A 21,784-nucleotide genomic window follows, 5' to 3' on the forward strand; every position below is an offset into this window, starting at 1 on the left:
CCCAATAATCAAGGGCAATACAGAATGTGCAATAAATACTGGCTTAGTCATCAATGCCCACATCCAGTGAATGAATAAATTAGAAAGAAAATAAAACAGTGGTTTGCCCAAAGGCCCAGCCCTCAGCAGGAGTAGCATTATGGCAGAAATCAAGGACCAGCTCAGAATGGGGATCGCTAGGATTCTTCTGAAGTCAGAGCAAAGGTCACAAGCCGGCCTCTCCTGACAGGGGCTAATCTGTCACTGAAAAGTGACATAATCAAGGAGCACAGACAATTGGAACATAAAGTCATCATTACTTTACAGATGGGGCAGCTTTAAAGCCTCAAATTCTGCAAACAGTAGTGAGTCTGCACAATAGATCAGGCAGAATTTGCTGGGACTCAGTTTGGCAAGGGATATCCAGTACAAAGATTCATCAAAACCTGGACGGACACCTGGCTGTGCTCACTGGGTATCCAGTTGGGGCTGGGCTGCCTTATTGCTGCCTGGAGGACAATATAAACATTACATATACTAACTACAGCCATATTCCATAGTGAGGCAGCTTCCTCCCGTGGTGGACCTGGCACATTTCCTTGTTTTACTCTGTTTCTAGTTTCAACATAATGCTACTGTGTCCTACTTTGCTGGGATGTTAAAGAGAAACTGCGAGTCAAGTAACCGTGATCTCTGGAAACGAACATCATCATGTGCAAATGCTCCTGGGGTTCTCCGAAGGGCATTTTCTCCTGGTGTTTTTAACTTGCTTTGCTCTGTCCCTCTATCTCTCTATCCTGTATGGATGTCCTGGGCTTTCACCTTGTCCTAACATGCAAGAACATTTGGACAAACCTGAGACACACACTGCACATTGTACCACACTAGCACACTTACCCATAACACCATGGAGACCTAAGCCTTTACTGATAGCTCACACTCATACATAATCTAGCTTCCAAGGCAGAAATCCCCAATGATGGACTAAATCCCTAATGCTGAATAGGAACAGGCTCCACTTAACCTTGCCCTTCACACTCTCACCCTTGCTAAGAACTTGATACAAAGTTCTGTCCAAAGTGTACTACTCATGACCTGCCATTAGGGTTTAAATATGCAGAATTGTGTTTTCAAAACATTCAGGGAGGCAATTAATAACATAAACAAGGTTCCCCTTCAACCCTTACTTCCTGGATTGTGCAGCCAGAATTCGAGTGTAGGTTTCTGGAAACATCTAAGGGGTTGGGTCTGGAACACCAGAGGAAAGAGCAAAGTGCAGCAAGTACCTGTATTGAAAACACCTTCTATCTATAACAACATATTGCAGGTCAGGCGATGTCTGAGGAAACAGAAAAACGACCTCTTGTCGCAAGACCAGGAAGGATGCTCACACATTAATTTAAATCTTTAAAAACATCTCTCACTATTCACAAAGCTTCAAAATCTTCAATCCATCAACTGGATTTTTGTTTATTCCACTTTCCATTTTCACAATTTTTAAGCAAGATTCTGAATTAAACAACAGCTGCCCTATTAGTTAGTACAGTTTCACAATTCACTACTCATTCACATCAAGGTTAGATAGTTATTTGTTAATCAGTCATCAGTCAGAAAATTAAAATGAGTACATCTCCAGCACAGAGGCCATTGTGTATCATGCCACTGGCACCAAAGAAGATTCCAAAACTGTCCATAATTTCCACATAAGAGTAACCGTGGTTTCACTCTAAACACACTCATCTTCTCCCCTATTGTGAAAATAGGGAGGGCTCGATTGCCAACCAGACATCCTCTGACGGACTTCCATCATTCATTCATCACAAGGTATTTTAGCATTCCCTTCATTGTCTCACTGACTCCCACATCAGTCACACCTAATACTGCAGCTTCAAGTCTCCATGGGCTGGGTTATGAGCACTGGGCAGATATCATTGCAGATACTTTTATTCTTTTCTGGCTTAGGCCAGTACTGAGGTTTCTCAAGACAATCTCTCCCCACCTGCCTCAACCACTGAGCTCTTTCAGGACAGTCACTATGACTCTCCTCAGCATGGGACTGTGAAAAATGTCATTTGAAGAGGCAGCAATTGTTCTCTGGCTATTTGATGATCTGAATGAGCACACTGTGGTGTCTGTTAACAGGGTTTTTTTTAAGTTACTGTAAAGCTGTTTTCCAGATCTTTGACCACTGACAGGTACAACTAATGAGCTTGACAGGCCATAAACAACAACTTTGTCTCTTTACACAAAGGTGGCAAAATTCTCTGGTCCATCCCATGATGACTGGTATCAGATAGTTGTGCTACTCGAGGGTTGCAAGCTGGCTTTCCATAGATGGGTGGGGTGGGGGGGGGGGGGGGGGTGCGGGGGAAGGTGGAGAAACATGAGTATGGGCTGTCACTAAATTCACATTCTAGAAACTTCCGCTGGAAGTGCCGGCCCCTGATGGTACTGACAAGACTGCAATTAAACAGGAAGCTGCTGTAAACAGACAAAGGGCTAACATTGGAGATGAGAATTCAGAACTAAACAAACCGTAATAGGGTTCACAAGGTGCGTGCAGAGGGTTTGACCCCTTACATCAGCTGCTCTCAAATCTACTGACTGAAAGCTGTACCTTGGAATCAGAGTCAGGTTGAATATGTGGGACTTTGGGTCAATGTGCAGGACAGCTCCTCCCAGGCTTTCGTTTTCCCTCTTTCATTTGGTGTTGCCTTCTCTGGGCTCCACCAGCCCCGAGGCTTCGAATCCTGCCTGTGACCCATGCAAAAGGCTGGACCTCACCTGACACTGGGCTGACAGTTTACAGGCAAAAAGAAAATACACCAGAAAGCAGAGTAGCTGTAAATATCAAAATGCCAGGGTTGAATGCTGAGCCCTTTAACAGAATTCCTTGATCATTGACAGCAGACCTGGCAAGGCAGGTCTACTCCATACCTCACAGCAGGCCAGCTCCTGGCAATCCATTCATGGGAGTAACGCTGCCAGGCAAAATCATTCACGTGCTTCCTGGCAGCTGACAGGAAGCCAGGCTGGAAGGGCTGGGACTAAACTCGCGGTGGCGGGGGTGGGTGATGTGATGGAACAAATAGGACTGCCCACCCACCCATATAAATATTGCCGAGGATGCTGCAGAATTTGTGAGCTGTGTCCGGGAGATCAATTTGATTTTGAGAGGCATGTACGGTGCAATCAGGTAAAGGACAGATAACTGCTATCACTTCTTGTGGTGCTTTCACCCCATTGGGAAGCAGAGTGAGTGCCACTCCGACACAATACCTCAGGAGTGACAGCTGTACCTCCAGCCTGGTCCTCACACTGGGGCTTCATGCAATATGCACACAGCGGTTATCCCATCAGTGGTTCAAACATAAAGAGAACTTACTCATCTCAAAAAAATTAGGGCCAAATGATTAAGCTATTCACCAGTGACCTTTTACTGATTAATGTTCTTAGACCGGGACAGTTTAACACATTGTTCTTCAAAGAGTTGCTCACCCACAAAGTAGATGGGTATCATGATTATGAATTTGGTTGCATTTTTATTGCTGGTTCTATTGATTGTTCTTTTGCAATTTTCTTTTTTCCCTCCCAACTAAAAACAAAAGATTGTTAATGATTTTGAACCCAAAAAATATCCATCCCTTAATTTGCACTGGCTGGCTCATGGCAATGAAATTTGCCACGCTGCCAGTGATGAGTTAGTCAGCTGGGCACTGTTCCTTCAGGAACCAAGCTCCACATCCGATTCAGGAGTTGTCGGCTTGCTGGGTTAGATTAACACAATAGCTAGTGACAAGTCAACCAATTTACCACTTATTCCAAACCTCTTAGGCCTTCTCTTTCAGTTCCCGAAGCATCACCAGAGTCATTTCTCTCCAATTGGCTAACTTTTGGACTTGTTGAGTCAGATTTGGGACGGAAGAGGATTGCATTGACTAATTGCAATGAACTATTCAGTATATCTATGAATGAATGGACACAATAGTGAAGTAGCACTCAAATAAGCCCTGCAGCTAATCCAGGGTTTGGAAATTGCCATGAATGCCCTCTCCTCCTGGCCGCACAGTCCCACAGACATAAGCGCATTCAATAGGACCCAAGGCATCCTCTTAGGACAGACATAGAATATAACCAAGTCCCACGAGAGAAAAAAGCAAGCTGGCATCAAGAAACCAGTTCCTTCTGGTCAGCACTGCAGCAGTCCTTGGAGGTTAGAGCAGACAGTAAAGCCAGCAAATGAGAGGGGCGGAGACTAGGACGAAGAGCCAAGAAATGTCCCCAAAGCATGCTGGAAGCCCACTATTGGTCTGACAAACTACAACAGGGTCTTTACCCTCAATGTAGTTGCGGGACATGTATTTGAGTGATTCGTCCAGCAGGATGACGGGCAGTGAAATCTTCAGGACCACGACCCACTGAGGCCAGTTCAGAGCAGTCACCTGGAAAATCAGCTGTTAAGTGAGAAAGAGGACAATGTCACAAAGTCATCATGGAAGCACAACCAGCAGATATTCGTTAACAACTTCTGGCTTTAAGCTTTGGCCATTTATCAACTGCTCTGTGAAGTGGACAATAAGTCAGATAGCTAAAGGCACGTAGGAATAAGCAATAAATGCCTGCCTTGTTAGTGATGCTCACATCCCACAAATTAACAAAGAGAACAGCCTAATGTAACACGTTGATATCATAACTAATCAGAAATGTAATTAAAATAGCCGATAACCACAGTCAATGGTCATGTAACCTCAGTACACATTTGCACCTTACAGGTGATTGTAAACCTGGTTAGTAATATGCTGAAATGGAAGTGTGCACGCTTACGTGTGTGTGCGCGCGCACACGTGTGCATGCACGTGTGTGTATAGTTTGGAATGTTTTGCTTCCTTGGTTACTGAATGGAGACGTTTGTTCAGCAAACGTCCATGTGTAAAAGTACGTTTACCTGTGTTGTCTGCGAGGTGTTTTCTACAGACAATAGGACAGGATTCTAAAAGTGTCGCTGTAGCAACACTTGTGGTGTTCAATTATTTTGAATGGACAACATTGACCCAGAATAAGATCTAACGGCTGCAGAGACTTCCTGTCAGCTGTTTCCATTATAAATTCCCATATCCAAGTCCTAATGGGAACTGAGTGTATACATGCATCACATTGGCGTTACACCCTTTCGCTAGTGAAGATGGTACAGTCCCTTCGCTGGCAGAAGAGTGTATTACATCATGACAAGTTTACACATGCAGTTTCCATCATAACCACAGACATAGGAATTTACATAATTTTTTTTTATTCATGCATGGGATGTGGGCATCACTGGCTAGGCAGCATTTATTGCCCATGCCTAATTGCCCAAAGGGAGTCAACCACATTGCTGTGGGTCTGGAGTCACATGTCGGACAGACCAGGGTAAGGATGGCAGTTTCCTTCCCTCAAGGACATTAGTGAACCAGATGGGTTTTTCTAACAATTGACAATGGATTCATGGTCATCATTAGAGCTTGGTTCCAGATTTTTATTGAATTCAAAATCCACCATCTGTCACAGTGGGATTCAAACCCGGATCCCCAGAACATTACCCAGGCCTCTGGATTAGCAGATAATACCACTAGGCCATCACCTCCCCAAAGATTGAATATACAGCTTTAAAATGGTTCTGAATCAGGTCTGCATGACCTGAAGCAAAAATGCCTGACTTTTATCCATGGTCTACCCAAAATCTAATTGGTTTAATTGTTTTCTGTATGCAGATCCCTGGGAGATGTGTACATCTCTTATTGGAGAATCACCATCCTAAGAGAGACACACAGCCCTACTCGCAGAGATGCATTTTAACCCGAGATGGGCCTTCCAGTTAAAATATAGAGACTGGCACCAAGAGACAGGCACAGAGAAAGATATCATGGCACTGGGACATAGACCGCAGTCAACCGGAACATTCTGGCCAGCTCCCTCCCATCTGTTAAGTCATTACACCCAATCGCATATCCATATCCTTAATCATATCTGCATCCATATCCATACTCACAGGCAACGGCTCCACATACAGAATCAGGAAATGCAGTGACATGGAGATGCAGATGGCCCCCAGCAACCAGATATTCACCCATGGAGGCATTCTCAACAGTGACTGGTTTTCAGACAGGCTGCAGGAAGAAAGAGCAAATCAAACCATAAAGAAGCTTCAAAAGGCAAAGAGAACAAAATGAACGGGTTTAACCATCAAACTGGCTATGGTCAAGTCAATGGAGTAGACTAAATTCAGTAAGACCCTGTGCTGTCTTGATATTTAATGCTAAATGCTGGCCTGTTATGTTTGTCAGACAACCAATATGCTTGTCTGCTCTCATACCTCTGGGATTTTGTTTATGTTAAAGGTTCTATTATGAATATAAGCTGTTATGACAGAAACAATGGTGAACTTTGTGTGGCCATTCAATATCTAATCCACCAACCTGGCACACCTTTGCTATTGCCCATGCCTAACTGAAAGAACTGTACCTTAAGGTGTTAAGCAAAATATTTTCAATTATAGGAATTAAACAAAACAACTTACCACTAGATTTTGTCAAAACACATTCAGCATACCTCAAAAAAAATCTCAACAGCACACTTCAACTTTTTGTTATTTCCTCCTAGTGTGCCTGTATAATTTCCAGAATCCTGAAGGCTTCTTCCCCTCTACCAGGACTAACGAAGGTGTGCCACATCTCTCAGGAATTTACTTTGATTCTTTCCAGTGTTTCTGCTATTCTGAGTTGAGAGCTCTCAGGGTCCTTTCACTAGCATTTGGCCAGGTGACTCCCAATTCTCCTTAGGTAGCCCATGTGTGCACACTCCAGCTAAAGCACTGACTCTCTCTGCTTTCTTGATTAGTGGTCTACAGCTCCTGGCAGCTTTCTCTGTCTGCCTGCTTGCAAGCTATTTCAGCTCCAGGAATAAACTGTCAGTATTCTGTGAAACCACTCATATATAGACCCAAAGCAAAGGGTAGTTTGGTGCAACCTATCCCCATGGCATTATCACATGTCTGGGAGAGAGAGTTAAATCAACCATGTTGAATTCCAAAATCTGTCCTTTGATCTGAAAAGTATATGGACACTTTATAAAATTTCTCTAATCAGTTCCTTTACAATTTTTCTGTGGTATGGACAATTATAGGAATAACCTCAAGCCCTTGAGAATGACTGCATACATCTCATCTCCAGCAAAGAACTCAAAAATGAGCTATCAATTATTTTCCTACTTTTAACTCTATCCTTAAAGACAGGCTATCGTTTAAATTCCAAACGCTTTAGGTTTGTTTACTGACCTCTCAAATATTTTTTGTCCCCATTTATCTGATGTGTAACACTTCAATCTCCAACCTAAAACGCATGAATCATTAAAATAGATACTGTCACAATAATTGTGTTCCAATTCTGTTTTTAATAAGACAGCTTGTAGGCCAAAGGGTCCATTTCATAATGCATTTTATTACTCTTTTATGATGTAACCGATCAATTGAATGCAGACAAATACCAAGAATTCTTGGCTTGGATCTGCTGGTTGACCAACAACAGCGAAGTACAAGATGCTTGGTGAATTCAGGGCCACTTGTAGACTATAGATCAACTATTGATGAAGGCGAAGTACACCAATTTGCACTCATACAAGCCATTTAACACACTAAAATCTCACAAGGTACATCATAGGGGCACAACATAACAAAATGAGACACCAAGCCACATAAGGAGATAATAGGTCAGGGGCTAAAAAAAACCTGCTGAAAAAGGGAGGTTTTGAGGAGCGTCTTAAAGGAGAAAAATGACCTTGGGAGGTATAGGGAGGGAATTCCAGAGCTTGGGGCCTCAGCAGCTGTACCAACAGTTGAGCGATTATAATTGGATTTGGATAAAAATCCAGGTTGAGGTGCACAGATATTGGAAAGGGTTTAGGGGCTGGAGGAGATGATAGAGATAGGGAGGAGTGAGACCTGGGGTGCTTTTAAACTAGGATGACGATTCTAGAAGTGAGGTCTTGTTGGACCAGGTGTTAAGGTAGGTCAGTGAGCGCTGGGGTGATGAGTGAAAAGAATTCAGTGCAAGTTTGAACATGGCCAGATTTCAGTGGGTAAAGGTGAGTGAAACACATTGTTACCGATAGGCTTGGTTATCCCAATGACTGAATGAGGGTTTCAGCAGCAGATGAGCTAAGGTAGAGATGGAGTTGAGCTACTTCCTCGAAGTGGAGACAGCTGGTCTTAGTGATGGTATGGATTGTGATCGGAAACTCAGCTTGGGCAGGGGTGGGGAGGGGGCAGCACATATCATGACACGGACATTGCAGATGGTCTGGTTCGACAATTTCTACATTGAGAACTATGGTGTTAGGTTTGTGTTTGTGCATGTGCACGTGCGTGTCATGTAGAGAAGTAGGGCATAGATGTCATCCTAAATGTTAATTTGGAGGAGATTTTTTACCTGGTGAGCAGGCAGTTAGAGATGGGGAGGGTCCAAATAGGTGGCAGTGAAGTAGATTTCAATGTTGTTAGATACATGTGCGTCCAGGTGCAGGAAAGTGAACGGGTCGTTTCCCTTTCAGATGAGGCCGTGTATTAGATTTGAGTGAATTTGAATAAAGGTGATGATCATTAAAAGGTAGGGGACCAGGAGAAAAAGAGTATTACCACAAACCAGCAGCTCAACTGCCCCTGACCACAAGAAATAAACCTATTACTATCCCAAAATAAAAACCGAAAGAACTGCGGATGCTGTAAATCAGGAACAAAAACAGAAGTTGCTGGAAAAGCTCGGCAGGGCTGGCGGCATCTCTGAAGAGAAAATCAGAGTTAATGTTTCTGGTCCAGTGACCCTTGGACTCTGAAACGTTAACTCTGACATTTTCTTCACAGATGCTGCCAGACCTGCTGAGCTTTTCCAGCAACTTCTGTTTTTGCTCCTATTACTATCACAGTCTGTACACCAGGGAGGTGAAGGAGGTATCACTGAATGCGGGAGGGGGTTACAGTGTGAGGGCATGGGTCAGTGTATGGGGGCATGGGTTAATGCTTAGGGGAAGGGGTGATGGGCAGGTGTCAGATGGAGTGGAGGAGGGGTGCCAGACAGAATTGGGAGGAAGAGGGTTGTCAGAGCACAGGGTGGTAGGGGTAACACAGAATGTAGGGAGCATCTCTCACTGTCAAACTCTGAGCAGACATACAGTATACCTCCCCAGCAGATAGACACACTGTCCTCAGTAATTTTTTAAAAATTCATTTACGGGTTGAAGGGGTCACTGCCTAGGCCAGCATTTATTGCCCATCTCAGAGGGCAGTTAAGAGTCAACCACATTGCAATGGGTCTGGATCACATACAGTCCAGGTAAGGATGGCAGTTTCCATCCCTAAAAGACATTAGTGAACCAGATGTTTTTTTCCTAACAATCAACAATGGATTCACTGTCATCACTAGACTTTTCATTTCAGTTTTTTTTGGCTTCTACTGTTGTCTGATGCAAAATATAAGTTGTCAAACTTCGTTGCAAAAGTAACTGAATAATACATTCTGCATCTTTAAATAAGGATCCTGTAAAATGACTCACTAGTGATTCAATTCAAAAATTTCAGAGCAAAATATAAACTCCAGAGTCAGGATTGGACTCTGGGAGATACAACAAGAAAGAAGTCTGAATACAGGCATCCTGTTGCAAACCAGATCTGTCCTCCTTTCTGGATTTCCACCTCCACCACTAACCGAGGTAATGGAATGTTGTAAAGAGAGGGGCAATGTCAGTGAGAGCTCCTCCTGTAACTGGAGTTTGTCATGCAGGCTGGCATCGGCTCTGACACTGTTAAATAAAGGAGCTGGTGCAGAGACTGACACTGGGCTATAGCCTTCGGGGTGCCTTGGAGGTCACACTCACCTGTTTAGTGCGTTGCACATTTCAATGGTCACCAGGACAGACAATGCCATTGTTGTAGGGTAGCGAGACTCAAAGATTTTACACTCGATGTCTTGGTAAAGTGGGTGGTCTGGTGTACATTGCATGAAATGCCGCTGGGAGAGTACAGAGAGAGAGATAGAGATTAACTACATTAAGATCACGTGTCTCCATCAGCTCTCAGTATCTATGTGGATTGCGGCTCACCCTGTTTACAATGCTTGCTTTAGTAGGTAGTACTCTTACCTTAGCATAAGGAGGTTACAGTCAACTCTCAAACCAGGGATTTTAGTATAATAACTATCCCAGCTGCTGCTCAGTCAAAGACACTGCCTTCGGATTAAGTCAAGGACCCATCTGCTTCCTCAGGTGGATGCAAAGGATCCCATTGTGGATGAAGGAGGCAGGTAAAGGGAGCAAGAACACAGGACAGGAAATCACAGACACAAAGGGAAAGACTTACTTTATATTGTGCTTTGGAAGCACATTCAAAATGTAGTCACCGTTATCATGTAGGAAACTCCCACAGGCCGCAGCGTGACCAAATAATCTTTTCTGTTGGTGTTGGTCAAGTGATAAGTATTGGCAAGGCACTGGTATATTTCCCTTTCAATACTATCCCCCACCCACCCGAGTAGCAGACGGTTTAATGCCTCAGCTTTCAGATGGCCCCCAGGACAGTGCAACAACTCCCTTAGTGCCCAGCCTCTTGCGCTCAGCTCCCTGGAGCGGCACTTTAACCTACAACTTTCTGACTCAGAGGCAAGTATGCTACCAAACAAGCCACAGTTGATATTTGCTCCTTTGGTTGAGTGCTCTATTTAACCCTCAATGCTTCTCTTGTATCTGCAGCTCCCTTTCTGTTATGTCTCCTTGCAGTAAGGCTTCCCTACTCTTATACTCCAACCCCCTTGAAATAAGGGGTCAACATTCCCATGGCAAAACAAATTGCTGGAAAAGCTCAGCAGGACTGGGAGCATCCAGGAAGGGAAAACAGAATTAATGTTTCAAGTCCGGTGACTCTCCTTCAAAACTGGACTCCAAATGATCAACTTTGCTTTCTCTCCACAGATGCTGCCAGACCTGCTGAGATTCTCCAACAAATTCTGATTCTGTCTCAAAGAAAGTTTACTTGTTTAATACATGAAAAGTGGCAGCTTGTCGTGTGGAAATGTTGGACAAGTGTCCACTGAACTTTATTGAAACATATGAGATACTGAGATGGACAGAGTGAATGTGAAAGGATGTTTCCTTATCGGGAGAATGTAAAACTATGGGTCACTGTTTAAAACTAAGGGGTCACTCATTTAAAATAGACACAAGTCAAAGGTTTTTTTCCCCTCAGAGGATCATGAGTCTTTGGAACTCTCTTCCTAAAAAGGTGGTAAAACCAGAGTTCTTGAATGTGTTTAAGGCAGAAGTGAATGGATTGTTGATAAGCAAAGGGATGAAAGGTTATTAGGGGGAGGCAGGACAGTGGTGTTTAGGTTACCAATGGCAGAGCAGGCTTGATCAGAAATGTGCCTTAACCCTGCTCCTTGTTTGCGTTCATAAATACCAGCAACAAAGGTACTATTATTAAAAGGGCCAAAGGAATGGTCACTATTAACTTAAGAGGGATAGTTTAAAAAGGTGAGGAAGTAATGATTCAGTTATACAGAGCTTTGCCAAGATTCCAGCTCAAGCATCATATTCAATTTTGCACAGGGGGGATATACTGGCCTTGGAGGCAAGGAATGCAGATTCACCATGATGTTAGTTGGTTAAGTTGTGCGGGCAGGATTCATAAATGTGGCTTGTTTTCTCTTAACTATGGCAGCTTAAGGGTTAATCTAAATTAAAGCTTAAAGGTGTTGACAGGTTAGACAGAGACATAGTATTTCCTCTGGTGGGTAGTCTACTACAAAGGGACATAACCTTAAAACTAGAGCGACGCAGTTCAGAGACGAACACAGGAACTATTTGTCCTGCAATGACCAGTGGAAATTTGAAACTCTTCCCCAAAAGCCGTGGATGTCAGGGATCAGTTGAAAGTTTTCAAATGGAAGCAGATAGATTTCTCTCCAATAAAGGCATCATGAGATATGGATGAAAAGGTGAATGAAGGAAGTTGAAATGAAGATCAGCCAAATGGAATCATACAATTATGCATCATGGAAACAGACCATTCGGTCCAACTCATCCATGCTGACCGGATATCCCAATCTGACCTAGCTCATTTGCCAGCATTTGGTCCTTATCTCTCTAAATCCTTCCTATTCATGTACCCATCCGGATGCCTTTTAAATGTTGTAATTTTACCAGCCTCCACCACTTCCTCTAGCAGCTTATTCCATACACACACCACCCTCTGCATGAAAAAGTTGCCCCTCAGGTCCCTTTTAAACCTTGCCCCTCTCACTTTAAACCTATGCTCTCTAGTTTTGAACTCCCCTACTCTGGAGAAAAGACCTTAGCTAGTCACCCTATCTACGCACCTCATGATTTTATAAACTTCTATAAGGTCTCCAATGCTCCAGGGAAAATAGCCCCACCCATTCAGCCTCTCCCTATAGCTCAAACCCTCCAATCCCAGCAACATCCTCGTAAATCTTTTCTGAACCCTTTCAAGTTTAACAACATCTTTCCTATAGCAAGGGGACCAGAATTGAATGCAGTATTCTAAAAGTGGCCTAACCAATGTCCTGTACAGTCGCAACATGACCTCCCAACTCCTATACTCAATACACTAAACAATAAAGGCAAGCATACCGAATGCTATCTTCATCACCCTATCTACATGTGACTCCACCTTCAAGGAACAATGCAGTGGCACCCCTTTGGTCTCTGTTTGGCAACACTCCCTAGGGGACTACCATTAACTGTATAAGCCCTGCCCTGGTTTGCCCCACCAAAATGCAGCACCTCACATTTATTCCAATTAAACTCCATCTGCCACTCCTCAGCCCATTGGCCCATCTGACCAAGGTCCCGTTGTACTCTGAGGTAACCTTCTTCGCCATCCACTACACCTCCAATTTTGGTATCATCTGCAAACTTACTAACCATACCTCGTATACTCACATCCAAATCGCTTACATAAATGACAAAAAGCAGTGAATCTATCACTGATCCTTGCGGCACACCGCTGGTCACAGGCCTCCAGTCCGAGAAACAACGCTTTACCACCACCCTCCTATCTTCAAGTCAATTTTCTATCCAAATGCCTAGCTCCCCCTGGATCCCATGTGATCTAACTTTGCTAACTAGTCTACCATGTGAAACCTTGTCAAACGCCTTGCTGAATTTGATATAACCAACATCTACTGCTCTGCCTTCATCAATCTTCTCTGTCACCTCTTCAAAAAACTAAATTAAATTAGTGAGACACTATTTCTCATGCGCAAAGCCATGCTGACTATCCCTAATTGGTCCTTGCCTTTCCAAATGCATCTAGATCCAGTCCCTCAGAATCCCCTCCAACAACTTACCCACAACTGACTCTAATTGAATAGAGATAAACTGAAGGTCAAGGACTAAACAGTTCAGTCTTTGACCCTGAAATGTTAATAATTGGAGCTTTTCAGACGGAGATTTTAAGGAAGGGTATTAAGGGATATAGGACAATGGTGGATGACAGGAGTTGAGATATAGATCAGCCCTTGCAATTTACAGAGCATTTTCATGGCATTCACTGAGTATCCCAAACAGTGTGGTTACATGTGATACAGAGAATATGAAATTCTGAATTTTATGGTTCTCAGGTCAGCTTGATAATTAGCTCAGACTCCCATTGGAAAAATAAATATTTGGGTTTTCATAGCACGCTGTCACAACATGGAGTTCACTGCACAATGAAGTACTTCTTAAAAAAACACAGCAACTGTGCTTTTCCACAAATAAACAGAGCCCAGACCAGGATTAGTATCAAATGAAACTTCTAACAGTTTGTTCTTTTCCAGTTCAGAGTAAGTTGCTGGATCAACACAAAGAATATGATGAAAATCGATCAGACTTTCCAACAGATACCAATTGCAACCTAATGATTAACACTTCAACCTCGATAGAACAGCTACTGTCTTAAGGTATCCCTTCAAATGGTCTATTACTGGATTGTAACACACTCCCACTCTCTCCCTCCTTTCACAAAGGGTTTTACTGAAGCTCTGTTACCAGTTGATTGAAGGTGACCTGTGGACCATCTTCATCATACATGAACCACCAGGTGGCTGCTCCAACTGTTGCCAAGCCGACATAAACTGAAAGAGACCAGCGAGAGACAGTAGGGGAGGTTAAGCATCAGCCTGATCAAGTGAATGCCCGCGGGGTGTACTGTTACTTCTTTTCCGGTCAAACAGGAGTGTCTGACCCGAAAAATCTCTGAACCAAATGCAGTGGGGCAGCTGGCTTCTTCTGTTGAAATTTAAAATTAGCGTCATAGAACACTGGTCAGCATTTTGTGCCTGCATTGGCTTTTTGACAAATCTATCCAATTAGGCCCACTCCCTGACTCCTTCCTATCTTCCTGGCTTTAATGAATATCAACAATTGTTTTCTAACAACTACAACTGAATTTTCTTCCACTATCCTGTCTGGCAGTTTATTCCAGATCATAATTAATTTTAAACTTTATCCTGGTTCCTTTGACAATTTATTTTGAAATTTCTGCTTCCTAACCCTCCCATCAGTAGAAACAGATTCATCTTGTTTACTTTACCAAACACCCTCACATTTGAACCCCTTTTGTTAAATCTCCCTCATATTTTCCACTCTAAGCAGAAAAATTGCGGCTTTACTTTCGGTATATAATTGAGTTCTCTTATACCTGTTACTGTTCCAGTAACTTTCCTGGAGTATCTTTTCCAAGGCTTTGACAGTCCTTCTGACATGAGCTGACAAGATTTAGTCACAATATTCAAGCTTAAGACCAGCCTGGATTTAGAGAGATTTGAAACACCTTTCTTGCTTTTGTTCTCTGCCATTTTTTAAAATATAAAGTCCCGGATTCCAACGCCTTTTACAAACAGTTTTGCCGACTTCAAAAGGTATGTGCACCTTCACCTCCGGGTGTCACCGTTTCTAAAGGGAAGTCATGTCGGACTTGAAACGTGAACTCTGTTTCTCTCTTCACAGCTGCTGCTAGACCGGCTGAGTTTCTCCAGCACACTCAGGTTTTATTTCTGCACCCCTTTCTAGATGGCACCTTTTATTTTTATAACAGTCTTTCCTCATTCAAACCAAAATACATCATTCTTCACAGATGCTCTCAGACCTGCTGAGCTTTTCCAGTAACTTCTGTTTTTGTTCCTGATTTACAGCATCCACAGTTCTTTTGGTTTTTACATCGTTTGTGGACCTGGAGGTTTGCAAAGAGCTGCTCTTAGCCTCGTTGGCGCACAAACCCTCAGCCTGAACAGAACATGGGATCTGTTAGCACCAGTAACTTGACACATGCAAATTGTTGACAAGACAGGAAACGTATGAAGATTATCTCCAGATCCTCAGTAAGTATGCAGCCCAATAAAGGCGAGAGGCTCAGCCAGATCCAAATGCATTTGGGTGGGGTGGGGGATGAGTTGTTACATACGGTGAGATCCCTCTCGTGCGAGAGGCACAGTGCTTCACACCCTACTTCAGTTGGCCAGTTTCTAACCCTCTTCCCGAACATAGAAAGTTTGGAATCCATTCCTGAAACCGGCCCTGACACAGAGGCCCGTCCGTCTGTCTGGAGGAGTGAAGCCTGCAGTAGATCTATCTCATAAATGGTTGTTCAAGATCAGCTCGAGTAGATACTCTCCGATTGCTCTCTCCTCCCACTGCTGAGCTTTCATTTCCCCCCAGAAGGATCAATGGGCAGACAACAACTTCCGGACAAGAAGTTAAAAGTAAAAACCGAAAGAACTGCTGACACTGGAAATCAGAAACAAAAACAGAAACTGCTGGGAAAGCTGAGCAGGTCGGGCAGAATCTGTCGAGAGAAATCAGAGTTAACGTTTCAGGTTGAGTGACCCTTCCTGAAAACTTAACATCCTTCTTTAAAAAAAAAAGGAGGAAGTGTTGAGATCAACAGGTTTGATGACCGAACATCTTCCTGTTATGAGGACTTGGTTTTGAGTCCTGGTAACTGGAAACTTTGGAACATAACCTTGTCAAGGGATATCACAGGAGATGACAGTCAAGACTGAAAAAGCCTCAAGCTCTGTAATGAATTTGATCGCAAAGTCAAGAACAGTGGATGCTGTTTCGGTGGAACAGCCTCACCTCCAATAGCAATGTAGCGGAAGAATAGCCACCCACTAATGAGGGACTCTTTGGGATTACGAGGTGGTTTGTTCATGATCTCCAGGTCGGGAGGATTGAAGCCCAGTGCTGTGGCAGGCAGGCCATCTGTTACCAAGTTAACCCAGAGCAACTGGACAGGAATCAAGGCCTCGGGCAAGCCCAGAATAGCAGTGAGGAAAATGCTAAATGCAAAAGAAACAGAAACAATTAGAACTTAAACTCAAGAGAACATATTGATTTAAATCAAAGATGTTTACAGTAAGTGCAAACCGTTTCACAGAGACAGCCTGTCCCCAGAACAAACAGACAGTCACCACAGGCTATACAAACAGCATCTTGGGCTGTGGTTCTCTCAAACTGTCCAACTCAACACTTCTACTTAACTCTGCATTTCCATAGCGGCCTGACCAGACATGCCAACACATGGGTGTGAAGGGCAGCGCATCTTGGATGAACACCCGTTTATTAAACTTGCATGCAAGTTGGTGACAGCTGACCCTGGGTAAATGCCAATCACAAGCACATACCCACGAACATCAAGCTTTGTTGCCCGGCTATTCACATTGACGTTAGGTTCTTTGCAGAGCCTCAGTATTGGGATAGAAATCAATCTGAGTCTGCAGAACACACAATGGATCAGTGAGACAGGGTTCGGGGGAGGGGGGAGATAATCGAGGTAATATTTCCCCATATAACCAATAATTAATGGGTTGAATTTTTTGGATCCTGTTTACCAGATTAGAATGTGTACACTTATGGGGTAGGAACATTGGGCTTTGGAGCAGCAGCAGGCCATTTGGCCCTTTGGAGCTGCTTCACCACTCAACAAGATCATAACTGAACTGGTTGTGGTCTCAACTCCACTTTCATGTCTGCCTTGACCATTGTCTCTCGTGTTTTCCAAGCATCTATCCAACTCCACATTGAATGTATTAAATGATCCGGCCTCTCTGTTTCCCAGAAAAAAGAATTCCTCCTTCTAACAGGCCTCCAAGAGAAAAAAAATTCTCCTCTCCTTCAAACCTCTTAAACTGCATCCCCCTCCCCCATCCAGGTCTCCCCTACAAGATGGAATATTCACCCTATCCAGTCTCCTTAGGATTTTACATATTTCAGTTAGATTGCCTCTCATTCTTCCAAACCCCGACAGATACAGACCCAGTCAACATTTCTTCCATAGATAAACCCTTCAACTTGAGAGTGAAAGGTGTGAACTTGCTTTGAACTGCTCCTAAAGCAATTACATCCTTTTTTAAATGGAGTCCAAAATTATGTACAGTTTTCCAGGTGTCTTCTTACCAAAGTCCTGTAATTTCACTGTAAAACACTCCCTTACTTCTTACATTCCATTTGATTTGTAATATACAACAACATTCCACTTCCCTCCCTAATCGCTTGCTATACCTGAAGAATAACTCGATGTGACTGACGTACTAAGATCAGCAATCTCTTTCCATTTCAGGAGTTTCCTGCTTTTACACTTTTGCTGCCAAAACAGACAAGTGCACACTTTCCCACGTTAAACTCTACGTGCCAAATATTTGCCCACTCATCTGACCTATTGCTGATAGGAATATGGGGAATAGGAATAGGCCATTCGGTCCTTTCCGCTTACCCAGCCATTTAACAGCATCATGAGTGATCTTCCAACTCGATGCCACTCCCCCTGCACCGTCTCCATTTCTTTGGTATCATTAATATCTAGAGATTTATCGATCTCTGATTCGAATATACTCAGTGAACCTCTGCATCCCTCTGTGATCTCTCTACTGTGAACAAATTCAGCTTTATCCAAGTCATTTACATGAATTGGAAATGATTGAGGCCCCTACAATGACTGCAGTGCACCCCACTAGTTACAGCACGCCAACCTGAAATGATGCATTTACCCCCACTGTCTCCTTCCTGGTAGCTAACCAATTCCTTATCCTTGCTGGTATGTTAGCCCCTACACCATAGATTCTTATCTTATACAGATATATTGGTTCAGTTTCCAGACTTGGCACTGAGTGAACAGCATATTTAAACATCAATTTCCCATTCGGAACTCAGTTGGGAAAACAAAAAGACTTTCAGTCCGTCATTAACCTATTCAAGGGGCCCAAAGCCTAGACATTCACTTCGGTCTGAAGAATGTGTTTAGAGAATTTATCACTGGAATCAGGGCCTTCATAGGTTGGCTGCACACCATCTCGCTGCTAAACTGCTACAGTCTGCTACCCCTTTCTCTAGCTTGAAATTGGCAGGAGCCTTACAAATTTTTCACCTTTACATTTCTGGAATTCCAGACGAGGGGCTCAGCCAGCATCACCTGCAGGAAGGATGACTATATGCACGCCAAGGTGATGTGGTGTATTAGTAGCAGCTAAAGAGTCTCAGATAGGTGCCCATTGAGAGCACACTTGATGCAGAAAGCTTCTTACCAGACAACTTCACCCACATTGGAGGAGATTAGGTAGCGGATAAACTGCTTCATGTTGTTGTAGATGGCTCGGCCTTCTTCAACCGCGGAGACTATGGTGGCAAAATTGTCATCAGACAACACCATTTCCGCAGCTGTCTTAGCCACAGCAGTGCCCGAGCCCATTGCGATCCCAATTTCTGCCTTCTTTAGAGCAGGAGCATCATTAACACCATCGCCAGTCTATCAAGAGAAAAGCCATTAGAACAGAATCTCCATTTCCCTCTCGCTGTCTTTATGTGACTGCCAGAAGACTACTTGTTATCATCGAATATTCTTGGAAAAGTGAACAAAAAGCACTTAAACTTCAACATTTCCACAAATTAAAAGCCGGCTTAGTTATCTAGCAGCTCTCTTGCCTCTAATTTGTTACATCCAACTGGAGGATTCAAATGGGTAATCCAGGATGATACTGGGGGAGTCAGGTACTGGGCCAAACCAAGCCTGCCTGTTCAGGTGAACACAAAAGATCTCAACGTGATGTTGAGAAAAGCTGGCAAGTTGTATCTATATCCTGGTCAACTTGCACCTTCACATGATGATCAAAACAGATTATCCGTTCATTCGTCTTGCTGCTGTTTATGGGATAATTACAGGCTGCTGTGTTTCCCTTATCAACAGCGGCTACACTACATTGACTGAGAGACAGCTCGCGCTGTCTCTAGCATCTAACATCTTTCCTGCATTTACCCTGTCTAGTCCTGTTAGAATGTTATAGGCTTCCATGTGAAGCAATCCCCAACCCCATTCTTCTAAATGCCAGTGCTTAGAGTGATAACTACCCCAGTCTCTCTTCACATATCAAAACTGTCATCCCAGGAATCAGTTTGGTAAGCCTTCGCTGCACTCCCTCCATAGATAAAACATTCTTCCTCAGGTAAGGAGATAAAACTGCACACAGTACTCCAGGTGTGGTCTCACCAAGGCCCTGTACAATTGCAGCAAGACATCCCCGCTCCTGCACAGACTATGAAAGCCATTTGCCTTCTTCACTGCCTGCTGCATCTGCATTCTTACTTTCAGTGACTGGTGTACAATAGCACCCAAGTCTCAATGCGCCTCACCCTTCCCCAATCTACGACCACTCTGATAATAACCTGCCTTCCTGCTTTTGCTGCCAAAGTTTAAAACCTTAAGGTTATCCACACTGTACTGCATCTGCCATGCATTTCCCCACTCACTGAAGCATTTCCACATCCTCCTCACCGCTCACCCTCCCACCCAGCTTTGTGTTGCCTGCAGACTTGGAGATATTACATTTAGTTTCCTCATCTAAGTCATGAATACAATTAAGTAGCATGTACGCCACAGAAATGCCAGGAAATGACCATCTCCTATAATAGACAATTTAACCACTGCGCCTTAATATTCAATGTCATTACCACCACTGAATCCCCCACTATCAACAGCCTGGATTTAACCACTGTCTAGAAGTGGACCCTCCACATAAACCCAGTGGCTGCAAGAGCAGAGCAGAGCCTAGGAATACTGCAGCGAGTGACTCACCTCCTGTCTCCCCAAAGCCTGTCCAGGCACGAGCGTGATGGAATACTCCCCACTCGCCTGCATGAGTGCAGCCCCAACAACACTCAAGAAGCCTGACACCATCCAGGAGAAAGGAGCCTGTTTCACTGTTTGTGGATGTGATGCCATTCAATCCCTCCATCACTGACACTCAATAGCAGCAGTGTATATCATCTACAAGATGCACTGCAGAAACTCACCGAGGCTCCTTAGCCAGCACCTTCCAAACCTGCAACCTCAACATCCAGAAGGACAAGGGTAGCGTATACACGGACACACCACCACCTTCAAGTTCCCCTCCAAGCCACTCGCCATCCTAACTTGGAAATATACCACCGTTGCTTCACTATCAATGGGTCAAAATCCTGGAACTCCCTTCCTAAGGGCATTGTGGGTCAACCCACAGCACATGGACTGCAGTGGTTCAAGAAGGCAGCTCACCACCACCTTCTTGAGGGCAACTAGGGATGGGCAACAAACGCTGGCCCAGCCAATGATGCCCAGGTTCCTCAAGTGAATAAATATATTGTGAATATCTGGGGTCCTGGCACCAATTCCTGCAGGACCCCACTAGTTACTGGCTGCCACTCAGTAAAAGACCCACTAATTCCGAATCTTTGCTTCCTGTTTTCTAACCAGTTCTGCAATCAAAGTACACTACCTGCAGCCTCAAGTGTTTTCATTTAAAATGCTAACCTCTTACATGGAGCCTTATTGAAAGCCTTCTAAAAGTCCAAATAAATCACATCCACTGGCTGCCCCTTAACTCTATTAGTTACAGCCTCAAAAAACAGATTCCAGCAAATTTGTCAAATGTGATTTCCCTTTTGTATAGCCATGCTAACTCATTCCTGTTCAGCAAGTTGAAGATTTACATTTGCAGCTAATAACATCCTTGCATGCTCAACATTTAGTCTCGAGGCAAATTAATCAGACATTGAGGAACATATGGTAGTGTTAGGAGCAATGACCAACAGCTTTACCGAAGGAGGTTGGTTATCAATGTGAGGAGGGGAGCCAGTTGTTGGGGAAGTGATCACGAAAGCCCAGACTCACCATAGCTGTGATCTCGTCGAAGGACTGAAGGTACTCGATAATCTTGGACTTGTGTGCAGGCTCAACACGAGCAAAGCAACGCGTGGAGCGGCAGGCCTCCCGCTGCTGCTCTGGTGTCAGATCGTCAAACTCCCGGCCAGTGTACGCTTTCTCAGTCACGTCTTCATTCTCACCGAAGATTCCAATCCGACGGCAAATGGCAACGGCAGTGCCTTTGTTGTCACCGGTGATCATGATGACACGGATACCAGCCTTCTCACACATCTGTATGGAATCAACAACTTCCTTTCTCGGTGGGTCCAACATCCCTACACAGCCAACAAATGTTAGGTCAGTCTAAAGGGAAAGAGGAAAGAAATTAGTGTCTCAACAGTGGAGAGATCAGAAAGCAGCATAACACACCACAACAAAAACAGGCATTAATCCAAACTTTTCAATGGCTGACATATTTCTCACCAGGTCATAAATAACAATATACTTATGTTATCAGAAACCGTAATACAAAATCTAACTGGCTCTCCAGTGCAATAGTGAGGTGCCAGAGATTTCCTTTAGATAAGCCGTTAAACTGAAGTCTGATGAATT

The 21,784-nt window shown here is 43.8% G+C and overlaps 1 protein-coding gene across 2 annotated transcripts in view; it reads right to left on the bottom strand.

Moving 5' to 3' along the window:
• Window positions 1-1,415: 1,415 nt before the first annotated feature.
• The window catches only part of atp2a3 (ATPase sarcoplasmic/endoplasmic reticulum Ca2+ transporting 3), a 172,855-nt gene continuing 152,486 nt past the window's right edge, over window positions 1,416-21,784 (bottom strand). For both annotated transcript variants that reach the window (XM_048612471.1, XM_048612472.1), the window contains exons 14-20: window positions 21,200-21,535; window positions 18,582-18,802; window positions 16,138-16,340; window positions 14,050-14,135; window positions 9,880-10,013; window positions 6,005-6,122; window positions 1,416-4,433 (exon numbers count right to left, since the gene is read on the bottom strand). In XM_048612471.1, the coding sequence (XP_048468428.1) occupies window positions 4,194-4,433; window positions 6,005-6,122; window positions 9,880-10,013; window positions 14,050-14,135; window positions 16,138-16,340; window positions 18,582-18,802; window positions 21,200-21,535 (1,338 nt within the window). In that variant the 3' untranslated portion in view covers window positions 1,416-4,193. The remainder of the gene's footprint in view (window positions 4,434-6,004; window positions 6,123-9,879; window positions 10,014-14,049; window positions 14,136-16,137; window positions 16,341-18,581; window positions 18,803-21,199; window positions 21,536-21,784) is intronic.

This window comes from Rhincodon typus, chromosome 26, assembly GCF_021869965.1.
Source record: "Rhincodon typus isolate 14 chromosome 26, sRhiTyp1.1, whole genome shotgun sequence".
Taxonomy (NCBI): domain Eukaryota; kingdom Metazoa; phylum Chordata; class Chondrichthyes; order Orectolobiformes; family Rhincodontidae; genus Rhincodon; species Rhincodon typus.